The following is a 23,366-nucleotide window of genomic DNA, read 5'->3' on the forward strand; positions in this document are numbered from 1 at the left end:
AGTATAAGAAACTTGCTTTTTCTAACAGGGCATTCCTATGTAAACCAGTTTGCACATTTAAGACTGGCCTAGGAACTTTCACCAGGAAATATGTGACTTTGTGACTATAACCTGAAATTGTTGCCTTATTGATCTTTGTATAAAAGAATGCAGGAGAGAAATCTAAACTATTCTGTATTTAAGCTTTTATTCATTTTAACACGTTTAACAACTTTACATTTCGTGTGTGTACGTGGGGGGGCATGTGCGTGCTGCAGTGTGAGTGCGTGTCATAGTGCACATGGGGTCCATGAGGTCCGGAGAACAACTTTGTAGCGGTTGGCTCTCCTTCCCTTCCAGCACCTCTGGGACTGAACACAGGTTGTTAGACATAGTGGCAAGTACGTTTACCTGGTGAGCCGCCTCACTGGCTCTAAATGTCTTAGAATGTTGTTTGGAGAAGTGGGGCCCTTGCAGCCAGCTTAGCAGGTGCTGCTTTTCTTGAGGCCTGTAGTGAGCTGCACTGGAGAGCACATCGTTCTGTGTCAACCAGGGAGCCAGTTGCACCAGGCTCCCCGACCCACTAGCAACCCCAGGAAGGGAATTATCGTAATTATTGATGGAAGGTAAATAGTGAGGTGGTCAGAAGAAAAAATAATAGTGGATAATTGATGAACTACGAACTTCTTGAATGAGGTTGGCTACCTTGCTGTATCTCTGTGACCCTTGGCCTGCACTTCCCAGTTTAACCCTCAGCACTGGACAGGGAACGCCACACGATTGCCCCAGCACTGAAGTGGCTGTGAATTTTCATCTAGCTTTGGTTACAGTTTCTCTACTGATAGTATCAAGTCCTGGTGCCAGGCAGGAGGCTGGGTGGAGACTCTGGACAAGTGTGGTAAAATGCTGCAGACACCCTTAGAGCCAGTCCCTTCCTTTGGCAGCACAGAGTGGTGGCTTGTGCTCCATGGCTGACGGGAGCTCTGGCCCTGCCCTGTCCTGTCCTGTCCTGTCCTGTCCTGTCCCTCCTGTCCCTGTAGCAATCCTTCCTTGTTTGAGTGGGGTGCTGTTGGTTTCCTTCACTCAAACAACACTTACTAATCCACGTGGTCTGTACCTTCATCCTTGCTTTTCAAAGACATTCTGCTTTCCTAGGGTGGATCCACTGCTAGCTACTCCCTCATGGACGATGGGAAAGGCTTCCAAACAAAACAAGATCATCTAAATACAGTACCTTCTAATAAGGAAAAAGAGTCACAGCATCAGGGTGCTGTGTTCGTAGAAGAAGCCATATATGAAGTGGCTGAGCCCATATCTTTATCTGGATGAAGGTGGCAGAACATTTTGATTTCTTCTGTGACATTCTTGAAGGTGTGGACAACAGGTGATGCCACTCAGGTGAAATCCTCTGTTGCCGTGAGCACACAATGGCCTCGGTCCTTCCAGAGGGCAGACATTGAACTTTTGAGTCAGTGGGAGATGTGCAACCATGAGATACCCCACTTACAGGCACATCTTTTTACACCTCATATATCTTAATGGGATTTCTTACCAGAGGAGCAATTTTAACAGAATATTTGACTTCATTCAAGTAGTTTCCTTTCGAAGTTCTTTTTTTTTCTAGAATAAATGCTTTGAATAGCAATCATTGCTGTGGCAAGCTATCTGTCCATCTGGCTGTCTACCTGTGCATCTGCTTGATTGTCTATAAATGGCAAAAATGGAGGTTGCAGGGCTAGATGAGGTGATGGATTCTCCTCCATATTCTGCTGAGTGGAGGCTAGAATGGTGTCTGTGTGGCGCTGAAATAGGCTCACAAATGACGGTGGATATCGTTTGCATTTCTGACTTGATTACATGGAGATACCATGGGTCTGAACACTAGGATGTAGAGAGACTAAACTAGGGTTTTTCCCATCTGTTCAGTCTTTAATGTCCTGGTCCTTTGGGGTCAGAAACTAAATTAGGAGTTGTGCTTAGCAGTGGCTGGCTCAGTGTCAGAACCCAGGGGTGTGGGGTCTCTCAGGCCGAGGATGCTGCCAGTGCCCAAAGCGTTACAGGTTGAAGTGAAGGACCCAGCATCAGGTAAGAGCAGTGGGGAAAATCCAGAACTGGGAGGCAGGAAAATCAGTTTAGGGGCCCTTGAACCCAAATCGCAGCCACAATTTAAGTGGCGGACTGTTAGATACCTCTGACCCCAGTGGCCCTAGTAAGTCCGTGAGTGTTACCCCAGACCTTGCCTGGATTCTGAATATAGTCTGTGATGGCTGCAAGAGAAAGCTGGATCTGTGAGCCCAGGGCAGCAGCTGAGAGAGATGCTTCTTGTCCTGAAGCTATAGTAGAAGGGTCCAGGCCCACACTCCCAGCCCTTGTAACAGGAGAGATAATAGGTTTATCTTCTGGGCTCTGGGTCATTCTCATGGCTGCCGAACCCAAGAGCCAGGACAGACTACTGCTTTGGTGGCTTAAAAATGTACACAGTGACGCCCAGCATAGGAGGCAAGCATTATGGATTTCAGAAGAGGTTGTGGGACAGCTTTGCTCATTTATAAGACATGAACATCATCAGTTCCTGGTAGGCGAGAAGGAGAAGTACTCACTTAACTCTTAATGTCAAAGGCCTGCCACCCATGTGAGTCAGACTCCCATGTCCTCCAGACCTGGAAGGTGGAGGTACAGACCCTTGTGAAGCTGGGGGTTCATGGTAACTGTTGATCCTGAGTGGCCTTGGGAAGTTAGGGGTCTGGCTTCACAGTTTCCCCTTCCTGCTCAACCTCTTCCTCACTCACTGAAAGTGTCACCAATGACTGCTTGGCATCAGTCATGTGTCCTTTGCCTTCTTGTATGCCCTCTAAATTCATTGCATGCCCCCCATTCACTGTGTGGCCTCTGATCACACCTCTATCTTCTGCATACTGTTCTCACTCTACTTCATACTCCTTCACTAATACTTTATATGACTCTCCAGACCCCAGCTACAAGATTCTTTCTTAGAAGCTATGGAGCACACTGATCACTGGAAGTTGGCTTGTCTTCCCGAAGTGTGTTGGGGGGACAGTAGCACTCATCTTATTATGATCTCCACTATGGTGGGGGTCAGATAGATGACCAATGCCAGTTACCAACCAGGAGAAGCCTCCCAGGGGGTGTCAGCAGGCTCAAGGATGCAAGGTGCCCTTCACCAGCCTGGAGATGAGACCCTGAAGTCTAGCTCCATTGTGCAGCTATGCTGGCAGCTGATACCTCTTGGTGGCTTGCCTCAGGTGCCCAATGGGCTGGTTTCCACTTTTGAGAGGTTAAGGGAGGGCTATGTGGTCTCTTGGTTCCTGGAAGATCTGAACATCTCCAGTGCCTGAGTGGATCTCACGCAGGTACCGGCAGAGCCCCGTCATCTGAGGCTAGGACCTTTTGCTGAGTGTGCAGACGTGCTCCCGGAGTGCCTTTGGATCTAGGGCACTTCTAGTTCCCCCGTGACTGTGCCCTCTGATGTTTGAAGTTGTCTGATATTTCTGGTGGAAACAGACCTGATTCATACCCACTTGAGAGTTGTTTTTCTTCTCCAAGTCAGATGGTAATAAGGAGACTCCCCTGTGCTGCTCTACCACTATGTGCCCCTGACAGGACATGATGGTAGGTCACTGGGTGAGAGAGTAGTCCAGCCTAGGAGACTTGGGGTCCAGAGCTGGCTGCCATTAATACTGTTATGTGTAGGTATGGTGGTCTAGACTTGAGCAGTCATTGGCTGGCATTCATTCCCGGGGTCAAGCTGTGATCAGGAACTGTTCTCACAGCTACATATTCCGCCAAGAAGGAAGACAATAGAGGTTTCTATTTATGCTGTTCTGCTCATTACCATGCACAACAGAGGCCAGAGTTGCTGAAGCAAAATCAACAAGTCCTGATTAATTTGCAGAGCTCAAGCATGAGATTGTTAGAAGATTTCTACCCCGTGTCATTCTCTGGCACAGTTTCATGGAAGGGGCCTTAATTGCAAATGGCATCAAACAAAGCAAAGCCAGCAACAAAGAAGGAATATTCAGCCCAAATATTTAGAAAGCAAATGCTAGCGACAGAACTGTGGAGCCTTGATGGTTGCATTGACCTAATCTGTCTGAAACACAGGATGTGCCAGGGCAAAGGGGGCCATACTGGTGGCTTAGGGGTTCGCTGGGGAAGAAAGCACTTGGCCCCCTCTGAAAAGCAGACTCTCATTTCTTCTGATATCGTCTTTGTTTCTAACAAACGCTGTCCTTCCCAGGTTGTCCACCTCTTGGTCTGGAAACATTAAAAATCACAGACTTCCAGCTGCATGCCTCCACAGCAAAGCGCTATGGCCTGGGAGCGCATCGTGGGAGACTCAACATCCAGGTACTAGCCTCTCAGATATAATCGGGTCATATTGATGAGTGCTCCGGGCACGGACACAGGGAGTGCTCCCGCTGAGCTTTGGTGGGTGAGCTCATGGCGTTTGAAGAATATTAGCTAGTTCTCAAGGTGAGGAGCCACTGCAGAATAGGACTATGAGTAGAGGTTGGGCTTCTCCAGAGACAGAAGGCAGGACAAATGCGGTAAGGACTTCCCTTTGGGTGCCCTCTGTGTAGAAATGGCAAGAGCAGAATGAAGAATGTCCACAGGCAAGGACATAGCAGAGATGTCTGCCACACAGCAGAGAGAGGGCCTCATCTTCCCTCTCCTCCTTAGAATCCACAGGTTCACCCACATCATCCAGCGGTTCTGTGGATCCCCACTGGCGCACACGGATGGGCACATCATATGTGACCACCTCTCTCGGGTTCTACTGTGATCTTGGCCCTTGGTACTGTCTACTCGCCTCTCAGCTGAGCTTCCCCTGCATACTCCTCAAGTCACTCTAATCATAACCACAGGTCTTTCCTCCAGTGGCTTGCTTGCTTGTGAACCCCTTGGATTCTAGAACTGCACCCATAATGCATGAATGGGGCACAGAGGATGTCACCAGAGACTTGGTGGAGTGTGCCTAGTGTGGCTAGGCTGCATCCAGTCCCTTGGAGGACAGTCTTTACCTTCTGATCTTTCTGTCTGTTTTGTCTTTCATGCATGGGAAGGGTCACCCAGGAAGCTGCAAACTCTCCTCCATAAATGCCTGGGCAGAGGAACACTCTGCTGCCTGTCATGAAGATGGAGAAAGGAGGCAGCTGGATATCACATCAGTGTTATTTGTGTCCATGGGGATTTTTCTCTGAGATGATAAATTGTTTACCCTGGAGCCTACTCATGAGGGAATGTCTAGAACCGATGTTAGAGAGTGAAGTTTCTGCTCGAACCCTTAAAGGAGAAGATTTATTTTGTCTCACTGTATAGAGCATACAGTTAATCATGGTTTGGAAGGAAGGCTTGCACATGACTCTGTTCATGGCAATGGGCACTCAATCATGTCCATTCATATTTTGGTGAATCCAGAAGTAGAGAGCAGGACTAGAAACTGGGTTGGCTCTATAGCCCTCAAAGGCTTCCATAATCTCCTCTCTAGAAGCTCCAGCTGGAGATCAAGTATTCAAATACATGAACCTACAGGAGACAATTCACAATCAGGCCATGATGTAACCTTTTTCTGGGGTTGGCCACGGAGGGCAGAACATGGCCCACAGCACAAAAGTGTGCTTTGTATATGTGTTTGTGTGTTTGCATATGTATATAAAGGTGCTTATGCACATGTGTGTTGGGGGGCAGAGGTCAACATTGAGTACCTTCTCCAATTACCCTCTACATTACACATATTTTTGAGACAGGGTATTTCCCTGAGCTCAGTGACTGGCTAGGCTGGCTGGCCAGCAAGCCCCAGAGATTCCCCTTGTTCCTAGCAATTAAAACTGTGGTAGGAGGAGGGGTCACTCAGATCCTCATGTTTATGTGGTAGTGCTTTATAGACTGAACTATCTCCCTAACCCCTATGGGTGGGCTTGGATAAGATCTGCAGAGACAAACACTGACTGGGTCAAGGCCCTCCTTAAGTTCCTACCTTCCGGAGCTGGCACCGAAGGCATCACGATTTGACAGATCCAGGTGCACAATTAAAACCATGCTCCAAGAATGCATCACCCCCACACAACGATTAGAACAATGATTTAAAAATAACCATATCTTGTCTCCCATGTGAGTATTTTGTAGGAGTGTCAAGCTAATGGGATTTTAAGTGTGAGAACCACCAAGGTGTCAGAATTAGAAGTTGCGTTTCAGTCTGTCTTCTTATGCATCAGGATTTGAACAAGTTTAGTCTAGCCCTTCCCTGGACCAGGTCTTTGCAGTTACACACTGGGCCAACATCCAGGCCTTGGTACGCATAGCTTATAGCCTGGGATTCTCAAACTGGTTGTGGTGTGGTGGTGACTAAAGGGGATAAAGGTGAATGATTTCTGGCGATTCTCAGAGGCCTCATCCATGCTCCTCAGAATCCTTTGTGAAGGACTGTCTGCTCTGACCTGGTACAGAAACAGCAGGAGGAAGGTCCAGTTCACTCACTGCATTCATGATGCTCTGGTTCTCAGTAGAGGGAGAACTGCATTGCTTTAAGAGCTGTCAGCACCTCTCTGGATGATTTCATGCATTATTTAATTTAACACTAACAACACAGACAAATACTGTCATTAGCTCTCTTGACTTTAACAAAGCAAGCACAGAGATTGGAGGGACAGAGCTAAGATTTCCCAGGAGAGGCAGCTCATGAATCCAAGCTGCTTGAGACTTCAGATGGTTGCTCCTCACAATGCCATCAAATTGCCTCAGCAGCTAGGGGTGGTCTAGGTATGACGTCTGCAGGGATGAGTCAGCCAGTACTTCTCTACTGTCCCTGTCTTGTGCTGACACTCTTACAGTCTAGTGCGTCCTAGTACCCAGGGTATTGTGGACACATTTCCTGACAGGTACAGGAAGGAGTGAGATCACTATGGAATGACCTCACTTGGTACCAACATAGCTTTGCTTCACATTTTATTTTTGTTTTCCTTCTTTGAAATCCATGGACAGTTGCTTCAAGAGACCAAAGGTCATGAGGAACTCAAGTTCTTTATATAGTTTTATATAACCTCCCACATCCTCCCAAATATGTTCAACCATCTCTATATTACTCTTAGTACTGAATTCAATGTAAGTGAGTGTGGCATTGTATCCAGGGAGTAATGACAAAATATCTACACCCACTCAGCATAGTCACAGAGTCTGTGTTTGAAAGTCTTGACTCCATGGCTCTTGGAATACACAGATGGGCATGAGTTTGAGGACTGACTAGGTACTGATGGTTTGCTGGACCATGTAAATAGCACCTGATGGGAGTATACTCAGCAGAGGGATGCTGAGACCACCATGCAGTACAGTCCCTTGTTTCTTATTCCTTTGACTTGGAATGGTCCAGTCTTCATTTTTGCTCAATTCCTCTTGAGTTTTCTTCTTGCCTTCACAAATAACAGCAGTACCCTAACGTCTGTTATATATCATAAACAAATCTTTTAAAAGATCAAGCCTACAGTTGTATTGTGTGTGTGTGTGTGTGTGTGTGTGTGTGTAAGACAGAGGTCAATCTTTAGTGTTCCTCAGATGTTGTCCACTTTTTCTGAGACAGGCTTACATTGGCCTGGAGCTCAGTGATATGACCAGGTTGGCCAGCCAGCTAGCCCTGGTGATTCTAACAGTCTCCTCCTTCCCAGTGCTGGAGTTACAAGAATGTACCCAGCTTTTAAATGATGTTGGAGAACCAAACTTAGATCCTTATGTGTATAATGAGCACTTTATCAACTGAGCTAGCTCAATAGCCCTATATCAAGTGTTTAAAGCAATTGCCATGTCTATGCTCATATTTTTCACTATTTTGAATCTTGTGATCATAGGCATCAATGCCAATGAAGTTTTCATTTTGAAGAATAGAGATAGTTTGCTCTGGAGCCAAATGTGAGTGGTGGTGGCTATAGAACAGGGATTCAAGTTCTCCACAATGTTATGTTCCAACATGGTAATAGTTTCATGAAATTGTTTTAATAATAACAGAGCAAAAAAAGGAATGAATGAAGATACCTTTTCAACACATCCTTAGGAACTTCAGATAGGTAGGTACTTCAGATAGGTAGGTTACAGCCAGTCTGGGAAATCTCTGCTATGGATCTCAGATGCTGTCTGATGGCATCCTCAGCCTTTGGGTCAGCAGAACCTAAGGATCTCATTCCAAAGGGACTTACATCGTAGTGACAAGGATGTTAGGTCAAACACAGAGGTGGACACTGAATGGTTGTTAATGGGATTAAAGATTGCCCAAGATAGTATGACTGGCAATGTTCCAACTCTTCACAGTCACTGGAAGTTTGATTCAGTTAATCAGTCTTGCTGATTATTTAACATAGCTATGGCTTTTGTTCTTGAAGCTTCAATTAATTCACAGAGAGTTACACAGCCCTTTGGAATGACTAGGGATTTCCCCCAGGAATTGGGTTTTGCAGAGCAAGACTTTGCAAACAGTGAACTTTAACTGGGACACATCTGTTGCAGTGTGGCAGAAACAACAGCCTTCTCATTTTAAGCTGAGGACTTTGAAAGCATCCCTGGGGCCAAAATTATGACTGTTGTTTTTTGCTAGCTTTTCCTGTGGACGTCATAGTATAAGTTTAATGAAGACATACGGACCAGATTTTCCAAAGATGTGAAAAGAGAATCAGCTGGCAGGATGGGGAAGGTCTGACCACTGATAGTGACACAGTGATTTTTTCCTCCTGTGCACACAGGACCCTTTCCACAGACTTCCCAGCTGTGATCTCACTGACATGGTTATTGGTCTCCTTCACTCCAGAGGAGCCCCAGATTGCCTGGAAATGAGCATTGCAAGTCTCAAAGAGTCTACTGGTCAGCCTCTAAAATATGTCCCTATCCTTTGCCTGTTAGTCTTAGGAGTAACCTCATGTTGCAAGGATTCTTTTCCTGAGGAGATAAACACTGTCTATCTCCTCTTCATGAGGTCCCAGTGACAAACCAAATATGATTCCACTAAAATTTTCCCTGGGGAGTCAATGAGTTTATTAGGCTTACGTATGTGACTTGAGTGTCAGTGTTTGTTTTTGTCAGACCTACCTGAGAACTGAGGAGTTGCTTCCATCATATTTGCCTGCGGGCATGTCTGTGGGACCTTTTTTTTCCAATGTGAGAGGGCGCAGTCCGCTGTGGGCAGTGATACCCCTGTAAGGTGAGTCTGGGCTGTAAAAGAAAGGCAGCAAAAAAGCCTGGAGAAGCAAGCTAGTAAGTAGCATTCCTCTGCTGGTTTCTACTTCAAGCTCCTGCCATGAGTACCTATCTCAGCTTCTTCTATGATACACTATAACCCGTAATGTAAAATGTACCCCCACCCCACAAGTTGAAAAAGAAAGCAAACTAGGGCAGTGGGAGAAGGCATACTCTCAGGAATGTGGGGGACCCCTAGAGATTATGGCTTCTTAACAGCCGCCTAACCCTCCCCAGTCTTTATAACTGTAGCACCACTGAGGTCTCCTGCAATTAGGGAAAAATACACACAAATGACTGGGCATCTCAGGCGAGGGCCCAGTGAACCTCCTCACACACCTCTCTCATCCTCCCACCTCACCCCACCCCTGCTCCTCTGAGGGACTGTCAACAGTGATCTGGCCTGATTGAGACGACTTCTTGCAAGCAAGCACAGCCGCCCTGATAAAGATGTTGACTGTTTTGTTTAGAGACCCACACTGTGTAACACATGGTACTCAGGTGAGGCATCTAACAGCATCTCACCACATGCCCCACCCCAAAGCATCCTTCTAAGTCTCTAAGAGCTTTGCTGGGGCTGGCAAACTATGATACTGCTGCCTAAGTGACTTGTTTCACTGTTGACATGTCAGGTGGCTGAAGAGGCCCGAGCAGGTTAATAGCAATTGCCATTTCCAAGGGCTGCATTTCTGTCTCATTCTTTAGACATCAAGGAAGGTGGTGGGGGTTCTATCCAATGTACCACAGCCCACTTGCAGCCCAGCAGAGCTCTGAATGTGGCCTAATGCAAAAGCATCATCTTACTTAAAGCACAAGATTTTCTTTTCTTTTTTCTTTTGCAATCTTGATTGTAACTCAATTGCATGGTTCTTGGGCATGACCCTTGTAGAGGACACTATCACATCCCAGTGTCTTGCATGTGGGCCACAGGTTGGACACCCCTGGATTTAGTGTGTGGGTCAAGACAACTCTTTTTTGTCTAATGTGTTCCAGGGAAACTGAAAGGCTGGAGGTCCCTGCTGTAAAGTTATAGTTAGGAAGTGCTGGTGTATGCATGCAAACAGAGGAAAGGCACTTCTGAAAGCATGTTCGGCTTGGACTCAGGATGTCACCACCGCTCCTTCAATGATAGGAAAGCCAGCTTCAATCAGAGCTTGCTTGAAAGGGACAGTATTTTGAAGTCACAAGAAAAGCATGATATATCGCAATTACCCACTCTCTACATTGTGATGGCTTAGTCACTGTGTTTGGTACTTGATGGCCCCTGGGCTATCATGCAGGTTAGAGATGACTCATTCTGGCCCTTAAGTGGCCCTTTATATCCCTCTCCTGTAACAGAGTGCCTGTAGGTGTCTGACCCTGGAACTGTCCAGAGCTGTATTACTTCTTTCAATGGGCTTACAGAGCACCCTGAAGCAGATATTGGAGTCCAATTGAGGGCATTTTATTTTCTTTATACTTGAAGTGATAAATGAGCTAAGATATACAGTGTCTGTGTGCCCCTGGGTCAGGAAATCAAGTATAGATTACTGAACTAAGGGTCTTAGTATTTCATTTATTTATTTATTTATATGTGTGTGAGGCCAGGAACACCTGGCAGGAGTTACTGCTCTCCTGCCATGTAGGTCCCGGGGATTGAACTTAAGTCATCACACTTGGCACTAAGCACCTTCCCCTGCTGAACCATCTTGCCCAGTCCTTGAACAGAGTTTTATCCTGGCGTGATGATCCTGTCTGGACTCATCGCTCACGCCCATGGCTTTGCAGCACCATATGACTTGTTGTCAATGCACCTGGACCCTCACCACTGTTAGCTAAGAGACTACGTTTTCCCTGGGAAGGAGAGCCTGGAGCTCTGGTTCTCTGCAGTTTTCTACTGCATGTCCCATGCCTATTCATGCCTGCCCATGGCTGGACCTTTGGTCCTAAAGCCTGCCTGGTCCTCCAGCCCTGATTCAGTCTCATGGTGTTCAGCCTATGTTATTTTTAGCTTATGGGGTGGCTGCAGGAGACTTAACTCTGCCTGCACAAGCCCTTCCTGGGGCTGCCATGTACTGTGGGCTGCTATGCTTTAGTGACTGCTGTGTACTTGGAGCTGCTGTGTGCTGGAGGCTGCTGTGTACTGGGGTCTTCTGTATACTGGGGTCTGCTGTATGCTGGGGGCTGCTGTGTACTGGGGTCTTCTGTGTACTTGGGGCTGCTGTGTACTTGGGGCTGCTGTGTGCTGGGGTCTGCTGTATTTGGGGCTGCTGGGTACTGGAGTCTGCTGGGTACTGGGGGCTGCTGTGTACTGGGGGCTGTTGTGTACTAAGGTCTGCTGTGTACTGTGGTCTGCTATGTATTGATGTCTGTAGAGGCAAAAAATAATCCAAGTGAGGATTATTTCCAAGTCAAGGCATGGCATCCTGTCTCTTCCCATAAAGGGACTTTGTTGTGCATCTGTTTTCAAGCAGCAGTCTGGGACACAGTGCTAGGTGCCAAAACACTGGAATTTGGGGTATTTGGGTTTTTGTAGCAATAACAGAACTGAATATTTTAAATGATGACTCCTTTGGAAAGTTCAAAATATGTACTTATCATAAATAATGATGGCCACACACTTACTTTCTTCCAAAGAAATGTTTATTGTGGTGGCCACCATAGTATATACCTGGGATCCCAGATCTGGGAGGTGGAGGCAGGGGGATTAGAGGTTCAAGGTTGTTTTTGGCTCTTCAGTGAGTTCAAGGATAGCCTTCACTATACGAGAGGAGAACAAATTAGAGGGGGCAGACTAGAAGGCTGAAGAGGTGCTCAGTGGTGAAATGTGCTCCCTGCCCTTGCAGAGGTCAGAGTTTGGCTCCCAGCACCCATGTCAGACAGCTCACAAGCACCTGTTCCAACCCCAGTTCCAGAGGATCTGATGCCCGCCCTGGCCTCTGAGGACATCTGCATATACATGGCACACACATATGCACTCAAGCACACACATAGATGTAGAATAAATTTTAAAAATGAGCAATAGCAGGGGCAACTTCCATTGTGGATACAGGAGCTGCTAGAGGCCATTCTGGGCCAAATGAGACCCTGTCTGAAGGAAGGGAGGAGAAAGAGAAGAAAAGAAAAGGAGGAGGAGAAGAAAGAGGAGGAGGAAGAGGGGGAGAAGGAGGAGGAGGAGGAGGAGGAAGAGGAGGGAGAGCACAGTAGGGTGACCAGGGTCAGCAGCAAATATTGAATATTTTAAAATATTTGTAGAAAGGGCTTTAAATTTTTTCATTTTAATTTGTATGTGCATTGGTGCTTTGCCTGCATGTATGTCTTTATTATGGTGTTGGTTCCCCTGGAACTGTGAACTGCCATGTGGGTGCTGGGAATTGAACCCATGTCCTTTAGAAGAGTAGCCAGTGCTCTTAATTACTGAGCCATCTCTCCAGCCCCATAGAAAGGGTTTTAAAAATGTTTCTGGAAAGAACAAATGACTTTAGACAAGCCATTGCCCAGATCCAGTCTTCACACATTATATATTTGCATTGAACTGTCATGGTCTACTCCATAGTTGCACATGGTTTATTGTGTTAGTTAAAAATGAAAGTCAATGTAAAAGCAGGTGCTAAGAAGAAAGTAATGGATGAAGTTAGACCTTTACAGAACAAGAGGAGAGGTAGAGAGAAATAGAAACAATGATTTCATCACTGACCAGAATAGGGAGTCCATAGGGACTTCCTAAACAATATGCAGAATTAAGTATGCTTAAATAAGCTTAACTGAAAGAGATGTGGATCTTTGAAATGTATAGGAAAGATTAATTTCAAGCAAAGAAATGGGTTAGTAGCTAAAGAAAAAGCAATATCCCAGAATTGAATGTCTAAGCAATGTTGATGACTCATTGAAAGAGCACTTGTCAACAGGCTAAAAGGATCAAGCTCTCCTGTGGATAGGACAGTTGGGGTATATCATAAAGTAAATTTAGTCATAAGCTGCAGCTGGTTCAGCCATAAAATGGAGTGAATTTTGTTCACTCCCTCGATAGCTTCCATTCTGTGATGGGCAGTCTGTAGTGTATTTAATCCAATGGATGTGTAGCTACCCATCAGTCTTCCAGGGATTCTATTTCAATTTCATTTTACAGACAGACTGTATGTAACTATGCCAGAAGGAATGAAGATAACCCTAAAAAGACCCCGTACCCCTCCCGTTGATGTCAGGACAATTGAGACAATGAACCAAAAGAAACTGGACATTTTTCAGGAGAGTCATGCTGGGAGAAGTAAAAGGCAGAAACCTGGTGCCAACCAAAGGGGGAATTTGTCTCCCAGGAAGGGACTTCACAAAGTTAAGACAATTTGGAAGACCATCTTGAGGGAAAGGCTGGAGCCCAGACAACCATGCGTCAACGATGGCTGAAACCACAACTTGATCAAGACCGCCTAATTATGCATAGCTCTTGTCCTCTGTTTAAAATTTAAACATCATGTTAGGACCCCAAAGATAGACTTGGGGTGGTCACTGGAAGTTATGTTTAGCTTTATTTGTAACTCAGCGCAAACTAGAATCACCTGATAGATACTCTAAATGAGGGATTGTTTACATTGGGTCAGCTGGCCTATACCATGTCTGTGGGTTTTTGGTTTAATTAAGTTAATTAATGTGGGAAAACACAGCCCACTGTGGGTGGCACCATTTCCTAGGCAGGGAGCCATGAACCTTCTAAGAGTGGAAATTGGGCTGAGCGTAAGCAGTCAAGCCAGTGAGCATGAATACTTTAGTTTCTCTCTGCTCTTGACTGTGGACGTGATGTGACAAGCTCTTTGGAGTTCTTGCCTTACCTTCCCCACAATGATGGACTGTAACCTGGAATTGTTAGCTGAAATAAACCCTTCCTCGTGCAAGTTTCTTTTCATAATTATATTTTATCACAGCAACAGAGATGAAAGTAGGACATTGGACCTCCTTATTTGTCCCCATTTCCAATGTGGCCACAGTGGGTGACAGGCTTTTCTATGCTTTTCTAGATATTTTGTCTCTTTAGTCAGGTTACTGGGAATGGCTGGCTGAGCCTTTGTGGTAGGGCTGCCAGGACCCAGGGTACAATGTTGATAATTCCAGCTTTAGGAACACTCTGCAGCTGGGTGGTGGCATATGCCTTTAATCCCAGCACTCAGCGGGGGTAGGGGGCAGAGGTAGGCATATCTCTGTGAGTTCATGGCCAGCCTAGTCTACAGAGTGAGTTCCAGGACAGACAGGGTTGTTACACAGAGAAACCCTGTCTTGAAAGAAAGTAAGACAGACAGGAAGGAAGGAAGGAAGGAAGGAAGGAAGGAAGGGAGGGAGGGAGGGAGGGAAGGAGGGAGGGAGGGAGGGAGGGAGGGAGGGAGGGAGGGAGGGAGGGAGGGAGGGAAAGAAAAGACTACTCTGCTTGGGGATGGGGCAGATGATGAAGCAGAGTGAGGACGTGAGCTTGGGCTGTGTGGATCTTGGAGGCTGTTCATGCTATGCTGCCTTGATGGGACACGGGGAGTTCATTCAGTCTCCATGCTGCTCTTTTGGAAAATTAAACTTATTTCATGCACATTTGACTATAATGACCAAGGCGGTTCTGTGATTTTTAGTTGATTGAATTAAAAAATGAACATTCTTTCATTTTATTCCAATGAGCATCTTTCCTCATTTTAAAAAACAATACATGCTTATAGCGCGCTTAATAGATTTTCTCTGGCGATGTTTTCAGTTTCAGTTCCTGGCTGCTTACTGGCTTCCTTGACAGCTGCAGGGTAATAATACAGATGTTGGTTTTGAGTTTTAAAAGTGACCTCAAAATCAGTGAGTGCTGTTTTTCTAGCTGACTTTAGAGACCAAGATTTGGGTTGTGCAGAATGCTTTGCTTACTGGTACCTGAAAAGATTTTTTTAGAGGTTTACATTTTCATATTTGTTTCTGTGTATGCCACATGTGTGAAGGTGACCTCATAGGAGGGAAGAAGGCATTGGGTCCCCCTGAGCTGGAGCTGCAGGCAGTCACAAGCCTGTAAGAAGCTGGGTGTTGGGAACTGGGAATTAAGAACAGCAAGTGTTCTTAACTGCTGAGCCATCTCTCCAGCCCCAGGCACCTGAGCAGTTTTATGCATTTGTCAAGCTTGTCTTGGATTTGTTGTAGATTTTCATGGAAGACAATCATGCCCCGTTATGGCTTCAGGTGAACTACTTAGCTCTACTAATTGGAGGGCCGCTAACACCCTCAGGCTATCACTTTCCCACCGCTAAAGGTAGTCACTTGTTGGGAACAGGCCAGCCGCCTTTTCTTTTCATTTTTTCTCTCTCTCAAAACTACTCTAAAATGCAGCTATCATTTTACTCTGCTTTGTGTATAAACAACCCTGGTCTGTGCCTGCTGAATAACGGCTGTAAGTCTATTGTCTTAGAATTGCTAAATGGTTAAAGTCAGTGGGCTATGACTTTTTAATTTGCTTCCAGATATTTCTCCACAGAGGTGGCTGGGGATAGGGGGAGATGCAGCTCAGTGATTTCATTCTGAAGAGTGAGAGTGAGTCGATTTCCATAAAGGCCACCAAGCAAAGCACTTCACATGCCTGTAGGAGGAGGTGTTCTATAGACCCTGGAAATGAAAGAAGCATAAGGTCCATTCCATCTTTTACACTCAACTTCTGTGGACCTTTCATGCACTTTTAAAACTGAACACGAATTTTTAAACAGCAGTTTTAGAAGCAAGATACAGAAATCAATGTTGAGAGAATGACAACAGTAACACAGAAGTCAGCTTCTGTCAGCACATCCCACGTGTCACCCCACCCATGACTGTCACCAGCTCAGGGGATGGGCAACGACTTTCATATGCTTTCAATTGTTTCTTGGGAGAACTTAAGTACTAATAAATAATGTGTATATGTTCTAAGTATTGATTTATAAGCTTTGGCTGTGCCTTTGGGATGCTGGCTTTGGAGGATGAGACTGTCAATTTATTTTATCCCTTAGATGCTACCTGACCTCCTGTCCTGTACACTCCCATTTATTGCTGAGGTGGTTACTTCCTCAGTATTTATGAGTATGATCAGCACATACTCACCCCACTTGTGCATTCGATAAAAATTGTGTCTCAATTTTATTTAAATATTATTGTGTTTTGTGTGTGTGCGCACGTGCACGCGCACACTTGCATGTACAAATGCATATTTGAGCATATGTGTGCATGCACTGGCTCACATGTGCCGGTCAGTGGACGGCTTTTGGGAGTTGATTCTCTCTTTCTACCGCGGGTTGCAGGTGTGAAATTCAGGTCATGAGGCTTGGCAGCAAGTGCTCTTGCCTGCTGAGCCTTCTTGCCAGCCCCCATGACTTAATTTTTTAGTAGATCTATATTAAACATTTCCCTTTTTATGACTACTAAAATAATTCTTCCTACTAAGTCAAGAGATAAAATAATTGCAGGTCATGAAAGTTCATTTCGTTAATTTCTTGGCCATTTGTTTTCCTTCAACCTCACACCAAGGCTGAGTCTGTGGAATGGCTTCAACAAACTTTAGTACAAAGCTTAGGCTATGAGTGATTTTTAACCAGCTTTTGCTTTCTGTGTTTCTGTAGACATCTTTTCAGGAGGCCTGGATTGCTCACAGACTTGTCTGTACAGCTGCTGTCGTGAGACTTCATCATTCTGAGAGTTCTCCTTTATGCTGGAAACCTGTAATAGCCCGAAATTCCCTCGGGGGGGGGGCCCAGCTTACTGCCTGTGGCGGGGGCTAGTAACTTTCCTCATATAGCTCTCTGATGGGCAATTGGTTTCAGCTCTTTTCTCCCAGACCTGTGATGGCATTCTAATTTTTTGTCTAACAACACCCTCTAGTAATTTCATGGAAATGGTGCATGAGTAATAACATTTGGGAGGAGAGGATTGTGAGGATCAAAGACCCCCCCTACTCATATAATAACAAGCACTGGAGTTCCAGGGTAGTAAATGTGAGAAAGTTTATTTTACAAGGTTGAGTGACATCCCAGATAGAGTGTCGGGCACTGAGTTCAGAGAACATGTTTTATGATCTCAAATGCAGGTCTCTCCTGCCCTCATTGGCTGAGTCATGGATTGGGAAAAAAATCTTCATATCACCTGTCGCTTATGTGTTTGTCTATTTCTTGACCAAGATCATGCCTGGATTTATCTATTTCATCTTGTTTATCTTAAAGCTTTTTAGGCATGTAATATTACATTGGCAGGCTTTTAGGTGTATGGTGAGATCTAACATTGAGGAAACTTGGCTATATTGATAATGTTTCATGCGACGATTTGGGTGGGGGCAGTTAAATTAGCAGGTGTTAGCAGGGTCCAGATGTTTTTGTTCATCTGTCCTCGAACCTAAGTTTAAGACAATTCTTTTTGAAAACTACTGATAATATTTCTGTTTCTTACACCGATGAACCTAACAGTGTGCTTATAACTCCATCACAATGGATTGATTGTTTAGCAGAGACTAAGATTCTAGGATGAGAAACCTTTAGAGGATTCTGAATTTTAAATTTTTGTAAATACTGCTATTGAGGATTTTGTCCACATCTTTATTCTGTATTCTTTGTTTTTGTTCATGTATGTGCATGCATATGTGTGTACATGTATGCATGTGTACATGTATGTGGAGGCCAGAGGTTGATAACAGATGTGTCCCTCTCCGTTTTCCACCTTATATTTTGAGACAGGGTCTCTTCCTGGCCTGGAGCTCGCTGATTCAGCCAGGCTGGCTGACCCAAAAGCCCAGAGATCCATCTGTCCCCACATCTCCAGAGCTGGGGTTACAAGCTCCTACCACTCTGCCTAGCTTTTCGTATGGGGTTTTGAGGCTTGAACTTGGGTTACACTTCCTGCCTGACAATTACTTTATTGACTGACTCACTCTGCAGCCATTCTTTTGTTTGAGTTTTTATGTATTTGTTTCCTCTTTGGTGGCATCTGCATCTTCTGTTTCTAATGTTATGAAGTTTGACAATGACACAAATATTTTATATTTCTTTCTCTGCTTTAATTCCCCCACAACTCTATTTTTGTACTCTGTCTACTTTCTCTGTGATCTCCTCAACTTGCTCTTTCTAAATTTTTGTTTCTAAAATTCAGTTACATTCTCCATTTTCAAGGGTGCCTTCATGCTCATTGCTTCTAGAAAGTATCCTGGTCTTTCATTGTGCAAGTGACATCTGTTACAGTTTCCCAAGTACTTTTCTGTTCCCTATTGCATCTGTGTTGGTTTTTGTTAGGTCCTGAGTCCAGCTGTGTGGTGTTCCCTAGCCTGGCCAAGGGAGAGAAGAGGGGAGCTGACTGTCTTCCTCCTCCGGGTGCTGATGCTCCCCCTGAAACCTGCTACACTTCCTCCTGACTGTGGCATCCGCATAGCTAGGCTTTTTTTTTTTCATGGAAACAATTTTCCAGTTGTGGGTGGAGTTTGGGAAAATCAAGTTGATTCCTCATGTCTGTTGGAAAGCCATACTTGCCCACCTCTCCTTCAAGAACTTTCACTCCCCTGAGCTTGTCTGGGGCTGGGTTCTCAGTGGAGGGCTGCCAGTGAGTTGTACTTCTGTCTCCTGTCACCAAGGACTCACGCCCCCGGCCCTGTCTTCACCTGTTGTGATCTAGGGAACACAAATGTCTTTGAATTTAACCAGTGACTAAAGCTGTGTTTTGTATGTTGTTTTGTTTGGAGGATTTTTTTTTGAGGGAAGGACAAAGGAAACCCAAAATGTTTGTCCCAGCACCTTGAGTCAGATGCCTTATTTGACCTCTTAAGTAGATCCTGTTAGCTGGTGTTGTTGTTATAGACCTTCAGCCACATTTAATCTTCACAGAACAGAGTCTGGTAGGTGCCTTGCAAGTGTCTCATATAACTGCAATGCCTTGAGGAAACTGTGTTAGTTCTCAATCTATTTGCTGTCATAGTAGAAAGAATCGCGTCACGTTAATGGTGCTTTTCAGATTCACTTAACTTTGAAGGAACCAAATCTTTTATTTTACCAACTTCTTACTGAAAGTTTTCCAAAATGTAGCAAGTATTTCCCTAACTTCTTTATTTTTTAGTTTGCTTTCTAAAATTATGTTTACTTGTTAATGCACCGAGAGGTAAACACAAGTCAGAGGACGACTTGAAGGAGTCAGTTTTCTCCCTCCACCATGTGGGTTCTGGGATTTGAACTTGGGTCTTTGGATTTTATGGCAAGTGCCTTCATCCCCTCAGCCCTCTTGTCAGCTGTTCTGACTGTAGGGTTAGGGATGAACGTTCTCATTTTCTGGTTTCTCAGAGGTACTTCACTAATGCTGTTTATTACCCTGTGGAACAATTTGGTGACCTCTCTGGATGCTTGCTTTTTAAGTTCCTAATTGATTTTGCAGAGATGGGTATAATTTCACAGTGAGTCATCTCCACCAGCCAGAACCCCCTTCCCCCAACACTGCCCTATTTAATTGACTGGCTACTGTGTCTAGAATGAACTGAGACTGGCAGCATAAGCAGTATGTCTAGGCTGGTAAAGCCAGGAGCCTTAAATGCAGTTCCACGCCCTGGTCAGCTGATGCTGGGGAGGAGCATGCAGACAGCCCTCCAGTGTAGACATCCAAGCCAGCACACCACTCAATGCTCATGGGCCTCACCTTAGACCAGAGTCCAAGGCCTGTGGCTTCCCTTAGCCAGGCAGCTCTTCGTGAAGTAGTTGTCCTGTGCATTGCAGGTGTTGAGCAACATCCTTTCTCTAGATGTGGCAGCCCCCAGTGACACCAGACAAGGCCACATTATCCTCAGAAGGGTAGTGTGGTTGTCGGTTGAGATCCTTAGGTCGCCAGTCTCCTTTCTTCTGAGTTCATAGCCATTTCCTGGATATTTTAAGTAATATGTGATTTTGCAGTGAACTGCGTGAGTGACATAATTTCCTGGATCTTGTCAAATGTGAAATAATTCATTAGGCACTCACATTTCTACCTGTTGTCAGTGCTAGCCAGCCAAAATTTTCCTGCTTTAAATATTCTGACAACTAACATTTATGGAGCACTGTTTTTGCTTTGCTGTATGTGCATGTGCGTGCGTGCGTGCGTGCGTGCGTGTGTGTGTGTGTGTGTGTGTGTGTGTGTGTGTGTGTGGAGAGACTGGTGGTTAAGTGTGTGGATGTCTTCCTCTACCACTCTCCACTATCTTATGTTTTAAGACAGGGACTCTCACTGAACCCAGAGCATTTACTAATCTGCTAGAAGGGTTGGCCATTGTTTCCCATGGCTCTGCCTGTCTCTACCTCTACCCTAAGTTCTAGAGTTACAGGCTAATACACTATGAGCAGCTTTTATGTGTCTGCTGGAGATGGAACTCAGGTCCGTACACTTTACCTACTGAGTCATTTCCTCATACCCAAGTGAGCATTCATTGTTTGAAGCCACACTTGGTGATGGGCATTGATGGAAAAAGGATAATGGCCCCCACATTGACAGCTACCTGAAAACCAAGGCCCAAAGCATCTATGCAAATCCTGGAGTGTCATCTGGAACTCAGGGCCTGTGGTGCATCCTTGGAGGATGCTCTCTACCAGCATCTGTGTGGTGGCTGTCACTGTGTTGCCATGTGTGGACGTCAATCTTCAGTCTGCTGTAGTACTTGGGGATGAGGTACCCACACCTTTCACCTTTTATACTTGCTGCTTAGCAGAGGTTCACTGAAGGTTTGTGTTATTAGATGAATGGAAATCTAAAGGGCAGTCTCCAGTGCTTTTACCAGAACAGGGGAACCACAACAAAAACATAAGTGCATGTTCTAGTTTCTTGAGAGGGCACAAGTTGTGACATTTTAGGTCATTAATGTGCTGCAAATCTCTGTCATTAGGAGGATAATTGCCTTCTACTGCAGAGAGGAAGTGGCTGTATAATTATAGCCCGAGGGGCTGGCATCTCGCCTCCCTGCTGTCTGTCAGCACTAGAAACTGAGATGCTGTGCAGCAGACAGCAGGTTTCTTAATGATTAACCAACATCAGTACCTGGAAGCCACTGGAAACACAGTGAAGTGCAAACTTTTCCTGATGATTTTAGGAAACAGGTCCCACAGAGCTACCACCATCACAGATTATCACCTGACCATGACATCTTGGTTGGTTTAAAGCTTGTTTTCTGAGGAGTATTGACTAGGAGGTTCTGAAACTCACCTTCTCTTGAGATGGTGGTGCTTGTTGAAGACAGTGTGTTGTCCACACTACCATTTGCCTCAAATGTCATTGAGGGTGGTGTCAGAACCCACTAGGGATGTGTGGGCCAGGTTTGGTGCTGGTAAAAGGCTGCCATGGTGGATGGTTTTGTCAGCTTGTCACAAACCTAGACATATCTGGAAAGAGGGGATCTTAATGGAGATAATGCCTTTATGAGAGTGCCCTGTAGGCAAGTCTCTAAGGCATTTTCTTTTTAATGATGTAGAAGGGCCCAGCCTGCTGAGGGTGATGCCAACATGGGAAGGTGGGAGTGAATGGTGTAACCATTTGGACTGAGCAAGCTACGAGGAGCAAGCCATTAAGCAGCACCCTCCATGGTCTCTGCTTCAGTTCCTGCATCCAGGTTCATGCCTTGGCTTCCTGTCCTGATTTCTCTCAGTGATGGAGTGCAATCCCAGAGATGTATGCTGAAATAAACCCTTTTCTGCCCAAGTTGCTTTTGGTAGTGGTCTTTTTTCATAGGAAAAGAAACCTAACTAAGACAGCATATTAGCTCATGTTGTGATTGGCATAGGGTTTTGCTAATGGGACTTTTGGCCAAATTGTATACATAGCTATACCCTGAACTTCATATTTTGTTGCTCATGAGAAGCCAGGCTGTCCCAAAAAGTTCACTAAAAAGTACTCAAAGTTAAAGAGGGTGGGAACAAATGATGAAATGACCTGTTATTCTCTTTAAAAGATCTATTTGTATTTGTGTGTGTGTGTGTGTGTGTGTGTATGTGTGTGTGTGTAGGTAATGTGCACATGGGTGTAGGTGCCTGTGGAAGCCAGAAGAAGGCATCAGATCCTTCACAGCTGGAGTTACAGGCAGCTGTGTTGTGAACTGCCTGACAGGGCTGTGGGAATCCAATTATGGTCCTGTGCAAGAGCATCCAGTGCTTATAACCACTGAGCTGTTTCTTCAGCCCAGATGACCTGACATTCTAAGATTCATACTTTCTTTTATCTGGCTATAATCATGCAAAGTAGGTCAGGGAAAAATAAAACAAAATTCTTGCAGGCTGAGTCTTAGTAAACTGGAAGGCTTCACTTGACTTCAATGTCCTTAATTAAAACAATTTTAAATTATGTCAAGGAATTATCTCTTTAGATGGTGAGATTATAGGGATAATTTCAGAGCAGAAGTTTGACCTACCTTGGAAATGTAAATACAAAATGCTTTATCCATACTCACATCAAACACACAATAGTACTAGTGAACATATTGAACAAGTTAAGCAGTCATAGATACTCACTAACTGGTGCTTATACACTTTGGAGCCAGCTCTATGCTGCTCTTGTCCTTGGGGATTCTCTGTATGATATCAGGCACTCAGTTGAACTGTCCTTAAATGCTCCCATGGCAGTTTGCTCCGAGACCCTGAATAGCACCTGCCTCCTTGCGCTCCAGTTCTTATTGCTGTCTATTTCTTGCTGCCTGGGTGGTGAGGTTCCCCAGCACCTGGTGTGTGGGTGAGTGGATGAACTACTTTTCTCATTGCTGGGATGAAACACCTGACTAAAGCAACTTAAAGAAGGCGTTTACTTTGTCCCACAGTTTGAGGGTTCAGTCCCTCAAGGTAGGAAGGCCATGGTATCGGGAGTGGGAAGCATTGTGCCCACGGCTAGGAAGAAGAGAGTGATAAATATTGGTGTTCTATACTTTTTCCTTTTCATTCAGTCTAGGGCCCTAGCCCAGAAATGGCACTGCGCCCACATTGAGGGTGAATCTTCCAACCCCAACTAACCCAATCTAGAAACTGCCATCACAGTCACGACCAGAATTTTGTCTAATAGTTGATTCTAGATTTTTTCAACCTGACGATCAGTGTTTCCCACCATCATGCTGGATACATTAGAACTCATTAAATTCATTAGTCTTTCATATTGGCCAAGAAGAAGACGTGCTATACTGTGATAATTACAACTTGTTCATAATGGGCCACTCCCTCCCATGGTTTAGAATA

At 45.1% G+C, this 23,366-nt stretch overlaps 1 protein-coding gene across 2 annotated transcripts in view; it reads left to right on the forward strand.

Annotated features, from left to right (window-relative positions):
- Cpxm2 (carboxypeptidase X, M14 family member 2) overlaps positions 1 to 23,366 on the forward strand; it is a 102,235-nt gene that overhangs the window by 21,032 nt on the left and 57,837 nt on the right. For both annotated transcript variants that reach the window (XM_021228347.2, XM_005064290.4), the window contains exon 3: positions 4,238 to 4,347. In XM_021228347.2, coding sequence (XP_021084006.1) covers positions 4,238 to 4,347 — 110 coding nt within the window. The remainder of the gene's footprint in view (positions 1 to 4,237; positions 4,348 to 23,366) is intronic.

Source organism: Mesocricetus auratus, unplaced genomic scaffold (assembly GCF_017639785.1).
Source record: "Mesocricetus auratus isolate SY011 unplaced genomic scaffold, BCM_Maur_2.0 Super-Scaffold_4256, whole genome shotgun sequence".
NCBI classification, from domain to species: domain Eukaryota; kingdom Metazoa; phylum Chordata; class Mammalia; order Rodentia; family Cricetidae; genus Mesocricetus; species Mesocricetus auratus.